General features: G+C 38.0%; 1 protein-coding gene across 4 annotated transcripts in view; it reads right to left on the bottom strand.

Moving 5' to 3' along the window:
* Positions 1-530: 530 nt before the first annotated feature.
* SPPL2A (signal peptide peptidase like 2A) overlaps positions 531-16,685 on the bottom strand; it is a 55,794-nt gene continuing 39,639 nt past the window's right edge. For 2 of the 4 annotated variants that reach the window (XM_069596545.1, XM_069596543.1), the window contains exons 12-16: positions 16,605-16,658; positions 16,063-16,165; positions 12,047-12,121; positions 10,458-10,618; positions 531-834 (exon numbers count right to left, since the gene is read on the bottom strand). In XM_069596545.1, the coding sequence (XP_069452646.1) occupies positions 760-834; positions 10,458-10,618; positions 12,047-12,121; positions 16,063-16,165; positions 16,605-16,658 (468 nt within the window). In that variant the 3' untranslated portion in view covers positions 531-759. The remainder of the gene's footprint in view (positions 835-10,457; positions 10,619-12,046; positions 12,122-16,062; positions 16,166-16,604; positions 16,659-16,685) is intronic. The other 2 variants (XM_069596546.1, XM_069596544.1) reach the window with 1 other exon arrangement.

Raw genomic sequence — 16,685 nt, 5'->3', positions numbered from 1 at the left:
GAGATCAGAAATACCATAGTGGAATTACAGGTTAGTTTAGAAATTTAAGCTACATCTTCAAGGAAACAGAAGACCACTGAAAAATGTGGATTTCAATTTTTGTTTCCTTTCAAATGACTAGCTTTATATGTCTCTCTATAAATGGAAAAATATTCTAATATAACACATATGCAATCTGAAGTAATTTAGGTTCTCAAGTTTAAAAAAGGATTGGGATTTTTTAAAACTCATGCTATAAAAATACACTTTTATCTATATTCCTAAATCATATATTTCTAACCTCTGCAGTGATAAAAGGTTCAAAATTCCACTGCTGAACTGCCTTCTTGAATGATCTTAAACAGTTACTTCTATAGAGCATAAAGTCTGCATAATTCTTTACAGTAAAATGTGCTCAGAAACTCACTTTGACAAATACTTTTATCTATCATTAGGGTTGAAAGAAACAGACTTCAGTAAGACAGGTACAGGGGTAGGTGAAGAGTTTTTTCTTTTTATAAAAATATACTATATATAATAGATCCTGAAAATTACACAGACCATATGCTTTTATTTAATGTGAAGGCACAACTTTAACATAGTTAAAAGCAATTGTATTGTAATCATTTATCATGTAATTGTCAGTACCAGCTCTTACAGATACATATTTGCAAGCATATCATTGAAGTTTCTTTCAGATTGTCAAATTCAAAAGTCAATTTAAAAAGCCAAACTCTATTTGTAGAAAATCAATCGACACATTATTGCATGTCCATGATATTATTGTTGGATGATCTGTTCACCAGCAGTCCCAGGGTTTTCTTCATTTGTTGCATAGTCCAGATGGTCCATCATCTAGGCATAAATAAAAGATGTTAGGAAACGTAAATTTTCAACTTGCCCCCAGTCACTAATTTGGCAAAAGGATTACGAGTTGTTTTTTTTTTTTTAAAAAGACACAGAGTGTTCCACTGAACCAAGCACTCCTTTTGAAGCAATGTACTGTTTCCACAGCCACATTCCTCAGGTCATGCTCAGGGTGACAACTCCTTCAGGAAGCCTAATCATTGGACTCAGGGCCAATCTGATAGGTGCTTGGATCTTCCAAGTACTTGGATCTGGATCTTCCACTACTTCCATCTCCCAATATGAATATCGTCCTGTTGTGGCAGTGGAGACTCCACCACAAGGAGTTTCCACTTAGGAAACTATTTCAAGCAGTGTCCACTCCTGGAGGTGGAAAACTAAAACTGGTTCCACAAATCACTATGCTGGATCAGGGACAGTGTAACCTGGTTGATGCCTTGAATATTGACCTTAGGATAATTTAAAAATAACACGTGAAATTTTTAAAAGACTGTATGAAAAAAATTTCTACTAAGAATAAAGAAATTAAAAGTACTTAAAGGTCAAATGATATCTAAAAACAAAATCAATACATTTGCTATAGACTATTTTAGCTGAATTACCAGTTAAAACTTTTCTCAAATGATCAATTCTTCTCATATTCTCATTAAAGTCTTATCATATTTGGGAATAAAGAAAGAAACTGCTTAAATATTTTCAGTGTTTTTACCCTGTTCTTCATATAAAACTACCTAAAAATAGAAAAAAAAAAACTTCGTCTTTCTGAAGACTGTCAAAGATTTTTAGATTAGTGATTAAATTTAAATACTGGATTTAGAAAAGGCAGAGAAACCAGAGATCAAATTGCCAACATTTGCTGGATCATCAAAAAAGCAAGCGCGTGCCAGAAAAACATCTACTTCTGCTTTATTGACTATGCCAAAGCCTTTGATTGTGTGGATCATACTAAACTGGGAAATTCTTAAAGAGATGGAATACCAGACCACCTGACCTGCCTCTTGAGAAATCTGTATGCAGGTCAAGAAGCAACAGTTAGAACTGGACATGGAATAAAAGACTGGTTCCAAATTGGGAAAGGAGTATGTCAAGGCTGTATATTGTCACCCTGCTTACTTAACCTATAAGCAGAGTATCATGAGAAATGCCAGGCTGGATGAAGCACAAGCTGGAATCAAGATTGTTGGGAGAAATATCAATAACCTCAGATATGTAGATGATACCACCCCTTATGGCAGAAATCGAAGAAGAACTAAAGAGTCACTTCATGAAAGTGAAAGAGGAGAGTGAAAAAGTTGGCTTAAAACTCAACATTCAGAAAACTAAGATCATGACATCCAATCCCATCACTTCATAGCAAATAGATGGGGAAACAATGAAAACAGTGACAGATTTTATTTTCTTGGGCTCCAAAATCACTGCAGATGGTGACTGCAGTCATAAAATTAAAAGACACTTGCTCCTTGTAAGAAAAGCTATGACCAACCTAGACAGCATATTAAAAACCAGAGACATTACTTTGCCGACAAAGGTCCGTCTGGTCAAAGCTATGGTTTTTCCAGTAGTCATGTATGGATGTGAGAGTTGGACTATAAAGAAAGCTGAGCGCCGAAGAATTGATGGTTTTGAACTGTGGTGGTGGAGAAGATGCTTGAGAGTCCCTTGGACTGCAAGGAGATCCAACCAGTCAATCCTAAGGGAAATCAGCCCTGAATAATCATCAAAAGGATTGATGCTGAAACTGAAACTCCAATTCTCTGGCCACCTGATACAAAGAACTCACTCATTGGAAAAGACCCTAATGCTGGGAAAGATTGAAGGCGGGAGGAGAAGGGGACAACAATGGATGAGATGGCTGGATGGCATCACCGACTCAATGGACATGAGTTTGAGTAAGCTCTGGGAGTTGGTGATGGACAGGGAAGCCTGGTGTGCTGCAGTCTATGGGGTTGCAAAGAGTTGGACATGACTGAGCAACTGAACTGAACTGATGCACTTTTTCCCTTTTCCTTCATCAAGAAGCAGAAGACAAGCAAGATAACTATTCCTAATTTTAAAAACCAAGTCTAAAATCTTTACTGTTTTTTGGAAGAGGAAGCAGAGAAAAGAATAATTCCAAATGGGGTCTCTGGAACTTGCCAGACAAAGAAGAATACAAACATGAGCTGAAGCATTCAGTTGACAATTGTCTCAAGAGATGGAGTCAGCTTATACAACCCAAACCTGCTTATATTCCATGAGTCATTTCAAGCCCCTAAACAATCAGTTTTGTGGTTCTCTATTTGCCAAAGATATCCCTAAGATTACAGTAGTTGCATATTCATAGCACTTCTGGAGTAAGGGATCAAATCCCAAACCAAGATAGGTAATAGAAAAGATGAAGTTGTTGAAGAGCTGATTTTAGTTACAATTTAAATGAGAGAGGGAAAGGAGAAGCTTATAAGATATATTTAGGCCCCTTTTTTTCTAGCAATTTAGACACTCTGGGTGTAAGAGGCTGGAGCTGTGGGGACAGAGAACTGAAGAATGGATGGTGGGGGAAAAAAAAAAAAAAAGAATGGATGGTGGGGAAACACTTTCTTTTCCAAGACCTGCTGATCCTGATAACTGTCACCTAATGAAATAATAGTCTATACATAAGTTATATGCTTCTTCTTTCCTAATCCTTTGATACCTCATTAGCACTGTAATCTAATTCCTAAATAAAGAGATATATTTAAAAAAAACTTGTAAAACCAACTTATTGAGAGGTAATATCTCTACTCTGCATTTATTTTTCATCACTGACTTTTCAATAAAAACAGTACAGAAACAGAGAAGTGCAAACTTGAAACAGGTTTTTAAAAACACAACAAAAATTAACATAGGTAATAAAATTAACTGGCAAAATTCATGTAAATTGTTTTGTCATAATAAATAATTATTTTTTCATAGTAAATAATCAAGCTCAAGTTAGAAAGATGTCCTCTGAAATTGGGTCAGCTAACCCAGCATTTACTGATAGCTCTGACCCAATCTCCTAAAACAGTCTAATAAAAGCGCTCATGTTGCTGCAGTAACTGGAGAGCGGCTGATATTACAGCAGAGCTGTTTTAAGTATCTCTGTATTTTGATTTGTCAGTTACAGCTTGTGACTTCTAAAAATAATTAGAAGCACTAGTGACATTTAGCAGACACAAATCCACTGTTTACTGAATATTAACAAACTGAAAACTTACTTCCCACCCATTGGAGGTTGCTGCATAAATCTAACTCCACTGATTTAGGATTAGAAGCAAAAAAAAAATTCTCCCCTAACAATTTTCTATTAATTGTTCCATGTGCCAGAATAATTATACCATGGCTTCAAGTTTCGCTCTAGAGAAAAAACACCTTAACTTTCTCTACACTCACTAGAAAATAAATGAAACTGAATACTGTAGCTCTTGAAGCAATCCGGAAAAAAATGTTCATAAAAAATACAGGGTAAGTAGCTTTTAGCTATAGGAAAGAATATAAAATTAAGATACCCAAAGTAGTAGTATATTAGTGAAATCCTATAGAAAAACATTACTTCTCTTAATCAGATAAATTCATGGAAGGGTTAAAAGACTTTAAGTAAAATACTAAAGTATTTCTATGAAGTCTCTAAGTTTCAGCAATGAAAGACGTATAATTTGTCCTTTGAAAAAAACATAAAAAGGTCATCAGGGCTACCCATGAATTAAAAATTTCCAGTGGAAGTCCTGCTTTCTGCTACTCTCACACTCAACTCTAATATCAGGGATTAGAATGTACCAAATGATAGCAGCATAAACAAATGTGCCATCACCTGAGATTCTGATTTTAATTTATATTACTTGCTTTACATTTGATTCTTTCAAACAGCAGCCAAAACTTTTGGCACTTGCAAAATGGTTATATATAAAGACTGTAGAGATATATAAGTCTCAGTTCAGTTCAGTCGCTCAGTAGTGTCCGACTCTTTGTGACCCCATGAATTACAGCACACCAGGCCTCCCTGTCCATCACCAACTCCTGGAGTTCACTCAAACTCATGTCCATCGAGTCGGTGATGCCATCCAGTCATCTCATCCTCTGTCGTCCCCTTCTCCTACTGTCCCCAATCCCTCCCAGCATCAGAGTCTTCCAATGAGTCAATCCTTTGCTTGAGGTGGCCAAAATACTGGAGTTTCAGCTTTAGCATCACTCCTTCCAAAGAACACCCAGGACTGATTTTCTTTAGAATGGACTGGTTGGACCTCCTTGCAGTCCAAGGGACCCTCAAGAGTCTTCTCCAACACCACAGTTCAAAAGCATCAATTCTTCGGTGCTCAGCTTTCTTCACAGTCCAACTCTCACAACCATACATGACCACTGGAAAAACCATAGCCTTGACTAGATGGACCTTTGTTGGCAAAGTAATGTCTCTGCTTTTCAATATGCTATCTAGGTGGTTATAACTTTCCTTCCAAGGAGTAAGCGTCTTTTAATTTCATGGCTGCAGTCACCATCTGCAGTGATTTTGGAGCCCCCAAAAATAAAGTCTGACACTGTTTCCACAGTTTCCCCATCTATTTCCCATGAAGTGATGGGACCAGATGCCATGATCTTCATTTTCTGAATGTTGAGCTTTAAGCCAACTTTTTCACACTCCTCTTTCACTTTCATCAAGAGGCTTTTTAATTCCTCTTCACTTTCTACCATAAGGGTACTGTCTAGTTTAGTATTTTAAAAGTGTCATACTTTTATAATACCTTATAACAATTCTGGTAATTTTTTGAAGGCTGCTAAAACACAATCCAGAAATTTATACACACACACAAAAGTGATTAAAAAGGTCAGTGGATTAAGGACTGAACAGTCTAACTGCTTTGCATGAATAATATCAATAAACATAGACTAAGAACTTACAGTGTATAAAACAGTGTTACGAGCAGTGTGGGTTCCTAACACCTAGGAGCTAAATAGTGAGGGTGTGTGTGCTCAGTCATGTCTGACTCTTGTGACCCTATGGACTGTAGCCCACTAGGCTCCTCTGTCCATGGGATTTTCCAGGCAAGAATACTGGAATGGGTTGCCATTTCCTACTCCAGGAAATCTTCCCGACCCAGGGATTGAACTCACGTCTCATGTCGTCGTTAGCAGGCGGTTTCTTTACCACTAGTACTACCTGGGGAGGCATTCCTTCATAAGTGTCTATACTACAAGGCAGATGTTAATAAGTATTTAACGTCAAAGTCTAAAGAAAGTATGGGGAAAGGTGAACCTAATTTCAAATGGAGAACTCTTGGGTATCTGCTTAGAGATGGCAGATTTTGAGCTGGGAGTTATGTAAGAGATATTCTGGAAACAGACAATGGAGGTAGGAGAGAAGAGCAAAGTGTTAGCCCAAGAGATGAACCAGTAACTTCCTGAGAGTTGTCTTCAGGTCTGACCCTCGGGTCTCTCCTACACTAAGTTCAGACACAGCCTCCCTTTATTTTACCAGACTTGTTGAGGTTCCCTGTTCTACTTCCAAAGCCTCTGCCAGCCTTATCTGATTTCAACATCCACTTGCCTTTCAAAGCCTTGGGCTAATTCATCTCTTTAGATTAGATTCTCCTACCTGCCTGTAGATCCAAGCTCACCTGATGAATGAGGAGTCTTTAGAGACTAACTTGCCAGAACTGATGCCAAAGTCTATAATAATACTGTCTCGCACAAATAACAACATTCAAGCTAAATTAACTTGGACCTTAAAAGTTAGACAAAAGGAATGAAAGATTTTCTTTTTACATTAACAGAAGGCAGTACATTCTATAACTTTTATAAATGCTGTATGTGTGTGGTATCTGACTCTTTGTAACTTTATAGACAGTGGCCCACCAGGTTCCTCTGTCCATGGAATTCTCCAGGCAAGAATACTGGAGTGGGCAGCCATTCTCTTCTTCACATGATCTTCCCGACTCGGGGATCGAACCCAGGTCTCCTGCATTGCAGGCAGATTCTTTACCACCTGAGCCACGAGGGAAGCCCTAGTTGTAGGGAAAAATAGACTGCCTCCTGGCAGCAGTTTATAATATTCTGCAACTAGCTCGCCTAAAAGTTCAGCAAATGTCCATTCTTAATATTTTAAAATTTAGTGCACTGTGGGAAAATGACCATTTTAACAAAATCTTTTCTCTGAGGCTTATGATAAGTTAAGAAAGCAGATTTAACAAAGATCCAAAGTTTTAATATTCAAAACAGGAAAATGGAAATCAGTTAATGAAGTGAAAGATGATCACCAAAGCAACAAGTTAAACCAAAACAAAAAAACTCAATTCATACAAATAATACTAGCAAATACATTTATAGTGCTAATGATGTGCCAGATACTGTGCTAAGCAGTTTGCATTTGTTACAACAACCCTGTGAGGTAGGCTGATTCCATCCCATTGGAGGAAACTGAGGCACTGAGAAGTTAAGTAACTTGCCTAATGTCACATTACTAATAATTAACAAAACTTCAAACTTAGGTGGTCTGGGACCAGATTCCATGCTGTTACTATGTGGTATTTGTATTCTGAATGTCTTACCTAATGAAATTATGTGTGTGTGTGTGTGTGTGTGTTAGTCCACTCAGTCGTGTCCAACTCTTTGGGACCTCGTGGACTGTAGCCCACCGGGCTCCTCTGTCCATGGGATTCTCCAGGCAAGAATACTAGAGCGGGATGCAATCTCCTTCTCCAATGAAATTATGATACCACCCTACAAGTGAGAAGTGTATAACCGAAACTGTCCTAACTTTTCAGACTCTTTAAAATGGATTTTCCTACAATCAATTATCTTAGTTAGCTTCTACATCTTAGGGTGAAGGCCCTGGAGTCCACCCTTCTGGGGTGTTTACTACAGCTTTGGGTCTAGCTCCAATGATCTTAAACTTTATAGTAGCTGCTATGAAGAAGATCATGATTTCAAAGTCACGATTTTTAAGAGTAAAATTCAGATGGTCCAGGGCAGAGCACTTATTCATAGGGAATATAAATGAATCCTTTGGTTGAAGTCCGTTCTTACCTAGCATCTCCTTTCTCCTCAGTAAACAGCATAGAAAGAGAAAGGAGGAAAGGTGCTTATAATAAAGCACCGTACCCTTAAAGCTGTACTAAAGGAGAAAGAAAAATTTACAAGTAAAAATGAAATACTGGTGATGAAAATAACAGCAAACATACTTAATTCCATAAGCAGCACCATGTGCTCTCACTAGCTGTCCCAAATTTAACTTCTAAACTTAAAAAAGACTTAATGCCAACCCTAAACAAAGTTTCCCTGTGTTGCTCATCCTCCTTCTCCTGATTTACCTCATGATCAGTTAATAAGATAAGTGCTCCTAAAAGTAGAAATCTCTTGGTCACAGTTCCGTCCTGAGTCTTTTCTTCTCCCTCTACATTCTTACTCACTCACAGAGTTTGCTAGTAACACTCCCAAATTTCTGTCTCTAGTTAGGCCTATCTCCTGCACATCAGGAGATGTTTATTCAACTGCTGATTTCTCTTTTCCTGGTAGTCCCCTAGGTATTTTGAAATTTCCAACACTGAATTCATCATCTTATCTCAAATCTGTTGCCCTTCTTAATCTCAGTGAATGGTATCACTATCCACCCACTCAGTTACACAAGCCAAAAACCTTGGATTCTACTTTCTTCTCTTCTCCCTAACTGAATCTATCACTAGGTCGCATTTATTGTGCTTCTAAATTTCTCTTGACTTTGTTCACTTCTCTCAGTCTCAGTACCATGCTAATTCTGACTACTACAGCTTTTCACTGTAATAGCTGCCTCAAGTTTTGCCTTCTTTCAATCCATTTTCTAGATTTCTTAAAACTCTTAAATGGTCTCCAAAGTTCTTAGGAGAGAGTCCAAGTTCTTTAATGTGGCTTATAAGTCCATACAGCCTCTTTCCCTTGCTTGCTTCTCCAGTTTTCATTTCCTGCACTCCCCTATTCTTATTCAATAGGAATGGCCACTCTGTCATGAGGTTCCTAAATCTGTCAAAGCTCTTCCCTCTGAGCCTTTGAAGTCATGGTTCTTTGAACATGGAACACAAGGCTCAGTCTTAAAGTTTCAACATAAACGTAACATTCTTTTAAGAAGTCGTCCTTGCCCACATCACCTTTGACTGTCTCAAAACCATAAGCACTGGTGTCCCCCTTCTAGTCTTCAAGGCACCCTGTCATAACTAATTCATTCATCACACTTTATTGTTAGTGACTCTATCTGTATCCTCCAAGAGACTCTAACTTTCAAGAGGCCATGAGAGTAGGCTTGTCTCTAACTTGTTCATCTTTTATCATCAGCACCTAAAATAGTATCTGGCTCACAGAACTGCTCAATAAACATTTGCTAAATGAAGGAACAGATAACTATTTTTAAAAAAATGATGACAAAGAGCACCTCTTAGGATATGACTTTCAAAACCAGTATTAGAGTTTGTGCTGTAGGACGTACTTTTACTTTGAAAAAATTCTATAAAACATTCCATGTGAGTGTCATCTTCATGAAAGTTACAAGCCACCTTAGTAGATGAGTCAAGGACCTTGTGACCATAAACTAATTCTATGTGTATAAATACAAGTTGAGAAACTGGAATTGGGAGGTAGGAAGGGCAGGTATTCTATCCTAATCTCAAACAAATTACAAGACTTACCCCAAAGAATTCTAGGCTGGTGCTTTTTTCAATTATGTTAATAGTAGTCTAACTTAATGCGCGAATCACCTCTTGTTAAATAAAGATGACACTAGCACCAACCACAAGATGGATATGAACTTTGAACTGTTTATCTACTAACGGAATTACAGCTATCTACCCAAAATACCTTTAGTTTTGTTCATGCGATCACTGAAACAAAAGCAGGAGAGTGGATAGTGGAACACAGTTTGCTGTAATAGGGCAAAGCAGAGTTAACTGCCTCATGAAGGAATCAATGCCATGACCCTGACCTCAACAGGCTAGAGTTTCCCAACTCTCTTTAATTTCAATGCAAACAAACAAACTTTACAGGAATACCGATAACATTTAGGAAAAGAACAAAGGGCTTTAACTTCAATGAAGAAACAACTCAAACATGATATTCTGCTATGTGGATATTCTCTGTTGTAGGAATTTTACAGAAAAGGCAGTCTTGATCCATTTAAACCTGAAATGAGTGCCCACTTCCATTTGGTTAGGCTCATTTAGATGCTGGAGAGAGTATACTTTTTATCTGCAAAACCTGAGGACTCTTACTATAAATAGCTAGTGGTGTCAGCATCAAAATTTAGTACTTGAACATGGCTCTTATCTTCCATGAAGTCAACTTTTATGTGGATTCTGAAAACTCATGCTGAAATGCTGTTTTGATTTTCCCTGATGCCCTCCCATGCTTCTTGGTACTTTTGTCTTGAGTCACCAGCATTTTGGCATCAGATTGCAGTGAGGATGAGAAGTGATGATGCAGCAGGTGACAAGTAAGGGGGCAGTGGTGGAAAGAAACTTCGGACACTCTGGTAAATTCAAGGCAACTTTTAGGCATGTAAAAGCTTTGAGAATAAATACATAAAGCTTTGATATATACAAGCAGTTCCCAACCGAAGTTAGGCAATGTTATAACTTGGTAACCAAGATATAAGCACATACCTGATAGCTGCTACCTTTCCAGAACTTTTTCATTTCCTTACGTCTCCAGGCAACAAGTGAGGCAGTAATAAGTGTGCAAGGTACTAAATAGAGGAGAGCAGGCTGCCCCTTTTTCATCAGCACCAGAACAACAAACGTAAGAATCATGCCAATGGCATAGGCTGCAAGACAAGTATCAGTCATTTTCATGCTGTCAAAGGTGGATTTTCATTCCCTCACTCAAGTGCTGGTTTTCAAATATTTCTCAGAATGTGTCTGCCCTATGACTTCTTTCCATAATTTCATTATTTTCCTAGAGAGTAGTCAGAAGAGACATTCTACAGAGCTTTTGAAAAATGTGGAAAGTGTTTAGTATTTCCACTATAATTAATCATTAATAACATAATTAATCCTTAATCATTGATAAAGATAATGATTCAAGAAAGTCTCAGTTATCTGCCACTATTAAGGATGTTAAATTGTTCCACATTTTAGATAACTAAAATCTGTGCCTACAGGTACCAAAGGTTGTTTTAAAAAATCTTTCTGATATTGATTATATACTTCCTGGTCATCGTCAACAACTGCATATCAAACTTCATTTTATCTTTTATTAATGACTCTGGGTCTCATTATGAACACTGGATCTCAGAAAACTGGAACTAGTAGGGCTTTTATGGACAATGCAGTCCACCTTCTCGTTTAATAGATGATGCAATGGAGGACCAATGAAGTGAGCTGCCCAAAGTTACAACAGAGAAATAGTGAAGTAAAGTGAGGCAACGGAGGACTAGTGAAGTTAAGTGAGTTGTCCTAATTTACAGTCTTTTCTGTCTTTTCACTAAATGTTTCTTTATTCTATCACACTGACTAGTGCTGCTCGTTAACATGTTAATGCATTTAGGGAGTATCATACTTAATGGCCTCAAACTGTTTTTATTATTTCTTTATAATTTCCCCCCTTATTTCATCCTTTCACTCATTTAGATGTTCTTTCTTGGTGTCAGAGTAACTACTTCTAGAAAACCCCTTTTCTAACTGCTGATGTACACTTTTAATTTATAAGATTTAATTCCATTGTGGAATTAAAAACCTTTTTAGAACAGTATCTAAATTGCTCTGGTGCAGGCCATTTACCTGAGAATAAAGAATTTTGGTATATGGATATTGAGATATATATTTGATATGTTCAGAAGTAGAAAAGTACTTTTTGGCTTATTGCTGTTCTTGTCTGTTTTCAAGAAAAGAAGTAAGACAAGTAACAACTACCTCTGCTGTCCCAGGTATTATTGTGCCCATAACTTTATTTATATTAATATGCAAATATTATACAGTACTTTTTAAAAACTTAGTATTATACTAGTATCAACTACCTATGTGCCATATGCTCTAGTAAGCTTTTTATGTGTAGAATCTTCTTTCATATACAATTTCCTTTTTGATCTTCAAAAACCTTGTGATATAGGTAGTAAACTGTAATTATCTCTTTTTGATGGAAAAAGCATCTTATTAATTAATAGTGAAGAATTAGAATCCAGGACTCCTTACTTTTAGACCTTTTCCTACAGACGATACAACTCAATATAACAAAAGAAAAAACAAAAATTTACCAATTGTGGAGGAAACATAGTATATAGAAGAGCCAATCTCAACATCAAATCTTCTACAGTATGCAATCAACAGGCCTAAAAAAAATTTCACATTACATTCTTAAAATAACAATAGCAATACAAATTCAGTTGTTAACTATAGTAAAAGTACATGTTGCATTGTATTTAACATTCATTTTTGTGTCCTTAGAACATTAAAGTACCTCAAATTCCAGACAAACTTTTATATGCTGATTTCTTAAACTTAATACCATATATTAAACATCTTCCTAAGCCATTCAGTTCAGTTCAGTCGCTCAGTCGTGTCCGACTCTTTGCGACCCCATGAATCGCAGCACGCCAGGCCTCCCTGTCCATCACCATCTCCCAGAGTTCACTCAGACTCATGTCCATCGAGTCCATGATGCATAATTTTTATTAGCTAGCACATTATTTTCACCAATTCTATGCTATGTGCTTTTAATAGCACATGGTGTGGGACTGGTAAAAAGAGGGGTAAGTTTAAAGATATTCAAGAACTTTAAGGTTACTTAATAGAAAGCATTCCCTACTTTATCAATTACATGAAAGGAGACTCACTGGCCTAAGAGAGCTGCTACACTGGACTTTGCCATCCAGTTCACATAGCAACAATATTTGTTTCTCTATCTAGCTTTATTATATCAATGACAGGGCTTCTACAGAAGAGCCAGTACTCTTTACCTAGGCACAGCCCATTAGAACACAAGGAGACAGTAAGAAAAGTGAGAAAGGACACACTACCAGCTGACTGAGAAACATTATTAACTACTTCTATACTATGCTGCTGCTGCTGCTAAGTCGCTTCAGTTGTGTTCAACTCTGTGAGACCCCAGAGACGGCAGCCCACCAGGCTTGCCTGTCCCTGAGATTCTCCAGGCAAGAACACTGGAGTGGGTTGCCATTTCCTTCTCCAATGCATGAAAGTGAAAAGTGAAGTGAAGTCGCTCAGTCGTGTTCAACTCTTAGCAAGCCCATGGACTGCAGACCACCAGGCTCTTCCATCCATGGGATTTTCCAGGCAAGAGTACTGGAGTGGGGTGCCACTGCCAGAATGCAAAAGTACGAAGTCAAGAAACACTTGGAGTAACAGGCAAATTTGGCCTTGGAGTACAGAATGAAGCAGGGCAAAGACTATTAATAGAGCTCTGCCAAGAGAACACACTGGTCATAGCAAACACCCTCTTCCAACAACACAAGAGAAGACTCTACACATGGACATCACTAGATGGTCAACACTGAAATCAGATTGATTATATTCTTTGCAGCCAAAGATGGAGAAGATCTATACAGTCAGAAAAAAGAAGAGTGGGAGCTGACTGTGGCTCAGATGATGAACTCCTCATTGCCAAATTCAGACTGAAATTGAAGAAAGTGGACCACTAGACCATTCAGGTATGACCTAAATCAAATCCCTTATGACTATACAGTGGAAGTGAGAAATAGATTTAAGGCACTAGATATGATAGACGGAGTGCCTCATGAACTATGGACGGAGGCTCGTGACATTGTTCAGGAGACAGGGATCAAGACTATCCCCAAGAAAAAGAAATGCAAAAAAGCAAAATGGTTCTCTGAGGAGACCTTACAAATAGCTGTAAAAAGAAGGGACGCGAAAAGCAAAGGAGAAAAGGAAAGATATACCCATTTGAATGCAGAGTTCTAAAGAATAGCAAGGAGAGAGAAGAAAGCCTTCCTCAGCGATCAATGCAAAGAAATAGAAGAAAACAACAGAATGGGAAAGACCAGAGATCTCCTCAAGAAAATCAGAGCTACCAAAAGAACATTTCATGCAAAGATGGGCACAATAAAGGACAGAAATGGTAGGGACCTAACAGAAGCAGAAGATATTAAGAAGAGGTGGCAAGAATACACAGAAGAACTGTACAAAAAAGATCTTCACGACCCAGATAATCACGATGGTGTGATCATTCACCTAGACCCAGACATCCTGAAATGTGAAGTCAAGTGGGCCTTAGGAGGCATCACTACGAACAAAGCTAGTGGAGGTGATGGAATTCCAGTTGAGCTATTTCAAATTCTGAAAGACGATGCTGTGAAAGTACTGTACTCAATATGCCAGCAAATTTGGAAAACTCAGCAGTGGCCTCAGGACTGGAAAAGATCAGTTTTCATTCCAATCCCAAAGAAAGGCAATGCCAAAGAATGCTCAAGCTACCGAACAATTGCACTCATCTCACACACTAGTAAAGTAATGCTCAAAATTCTCCAAGCCAGGCTTCAGGAGTACATAAACCATGAACTTCCAGATGTTCAAGCTGGTTTTAGAAAAGGCAGGGGAACCAGAGATCAAATTGCCAACATCTCCTGGATCGTCGAAAACGCAAGAGAGTTCCAGAAAAACATCTATTTCTGCTTTACTGACTATGCCAAAGCCTTTGACTATGTGGATCACAATAAACTGTGGAAAATTCTGATAGAGATAGGCATACCAGACCACCTGACCTATCTCCTGAGAAACCAGTATGCAGGTCAGGAAGCAACAGTTAGAACTGGACATGGAACAACAGACTGGTTCCAAATAGGAAAAGCAGCATGTTAAGGCTGTATATTGTCACCCTGCTTATTTAACTTATATGCAGAGTACATTATGAGAAACGCTGGGCTGGATCTGGATGAAGCACAAGCTGGAATCAAGATTGCCGGGAGAAATACCAATAACCTCAGATATGCAGATGACACCACCCTTATGGCAGAAAGTGAAGAAGAACTAAAGAGCCTCTTGATGAAAGTGAAATAGGAATGTGAAAAAGTTGGCTTAAAGCTCAACATTCAGAAAACTAAGATCATAGCAATCTGGTCCCATCACCTCATGGCAAATAGATGGGGAAACAGTGGACACAGTGGCTGACTTTATTTTTCTGGGCTCCAAAATCACTGCAGATGGTGACTGCAGCCATGAAATTAAAAGACACTTGCTCCTTGGAAGGAAGTTATGACCAATCTAGATAGCATATTAAAAAGTAGAGACATTACTTTGCCAACAAAGGTCTGTCTAGTCAAGGATATGGTTTTTCCAATGGTCATGTATGGATGTGAGAATTGGACTATTTAAGAAGGCTGAGCTCTGAAGAATTGATGCTTTTGAACTGTGGTGTTGGAGAAGACTCTTGAGAGTCCCTTGGACTGCAAGGAGATCCAACCAGTCCATTCTAAAGGAAATCAGTCCTAGGTGTTCGTTGGAGGGACTGATGCTGAAGCTGAAACTCCAATACTTTGGCCACCTGATGAGAAGAGTTGACTCATCTGAAGAGACCCTGATGCTGGGAAGGATTGAGGGCAGGAGGAGAAGTGGATGACAGAGAATGAGATGGTTGGATGGCATCACCGACTCGATGAACATAGGTTTGGGTGGACTCCAGGAATTGATGGACAAGGAGGCCTTGGCGTGCTGTGGTTCATGGGGTTGCAGAGTCAGACACGACTGAGTGATGAATTGAACTGAATACTATGTTATTCCTGGGCTGGGATTAAGTTTATTCTATAGGCCAAACTGCAGTAACTGTCATAGCAGACATTCTAGTAGAAGGCAATCAAGTCCACCACACACTGTATTTTTTTTGGTATTATAGTGCCCTACACGACCTTGCTTAGTTCAAAGAACTTAGTTTGAACAAATAACTATTGTTTTAAAATATAAGTAACAGAAATTATAATACATTTGGCATTATTAAATTCAACTTTTAAAGGGGATTTATTATATACTTTCTTGGGGAAGAGGTCAAATTGATCCTAGTTACTTCTTCTAAGGCATTTTTTGAGCCATGGGAGATATACTTTGGTTGTTACTATTTGGGCTTTATCTTCTATCCATCAGAACACTTTTTCTCCGTTCCTGTCACTGATCCTAGCTCTAGCATTAGCCAGAAATACTTAAAGATCAGGTAACTTTTAACATCTGATATATGATACTGCACATCTGAAAATTTTAAATCATCAGTCTATTTTCACTCAAATTGTTACAAACAATTGCTTACCTGGTACAATGATGTCTCCAAAACCCAATATTGAAACTGGCATGAGACAGACACTCATTACTGAGAAATAGGCCAGTTTTGGTACCCTGATGACTACTGGTAACTGTAATTACAAAAAAAAAGAGAGAGACCACCAATAAACCTCTTAGGAATCTTTACCCACATCTTCAGAAAGGAAAGGATTGATGTTAGAATAACTTAATGTTTAAAATTAACATTTTAGAAATATGAGGGGAAAAAAGCTTGAAATCAGAGAACATAAATTAATCATATATATACTCTGAATGTATAGAAAGCTTGAAAGACATAGATATGTAGTTACAGAAAAACAAAACCCAACACACATGTAGGGTTAAGAGTATTAATCCAGTATCCCCATATCTAACGTTTTTTCTTTCCTTTTTACCAAAATTAGAGGACTCAGGCCTTGAAAGAGATTTTTTTTTTTTTTTCACAATCTGGATTTTTTCCCCCAAAGAAGAGTCTTGTCTGAGAGGGTATGATTTAAAGTCCAATGAACATATCTGAAATACAATCCTTACTTTCTCATGGGGAGCTGATGGTTGAGCAGTGGCTTCCACCAAGTTTCCATCATTCTAGGATGAAACCCAAGTCAATAGGTA

Source organism: Ovis canadensis, chromosome 7, assembly GCF_042477335.2.
Source record: "Ovis canadensis isolate MfBH-ARS-UI-01 breed Bighorn chromosome 7, ARS-UI_OviCan_v2, whole genome shotgun sequence".
Taxonomy (NCBI): domain Eukaryota; kingdom Metazoa; phylum Chordata; class Mammalia; order Artiodactyla; family Bovidae; genus Ovis; species Ovis canadensis.
This window is presented reverse-complemented; position numbering and strand designations above follow the sequence as displayed.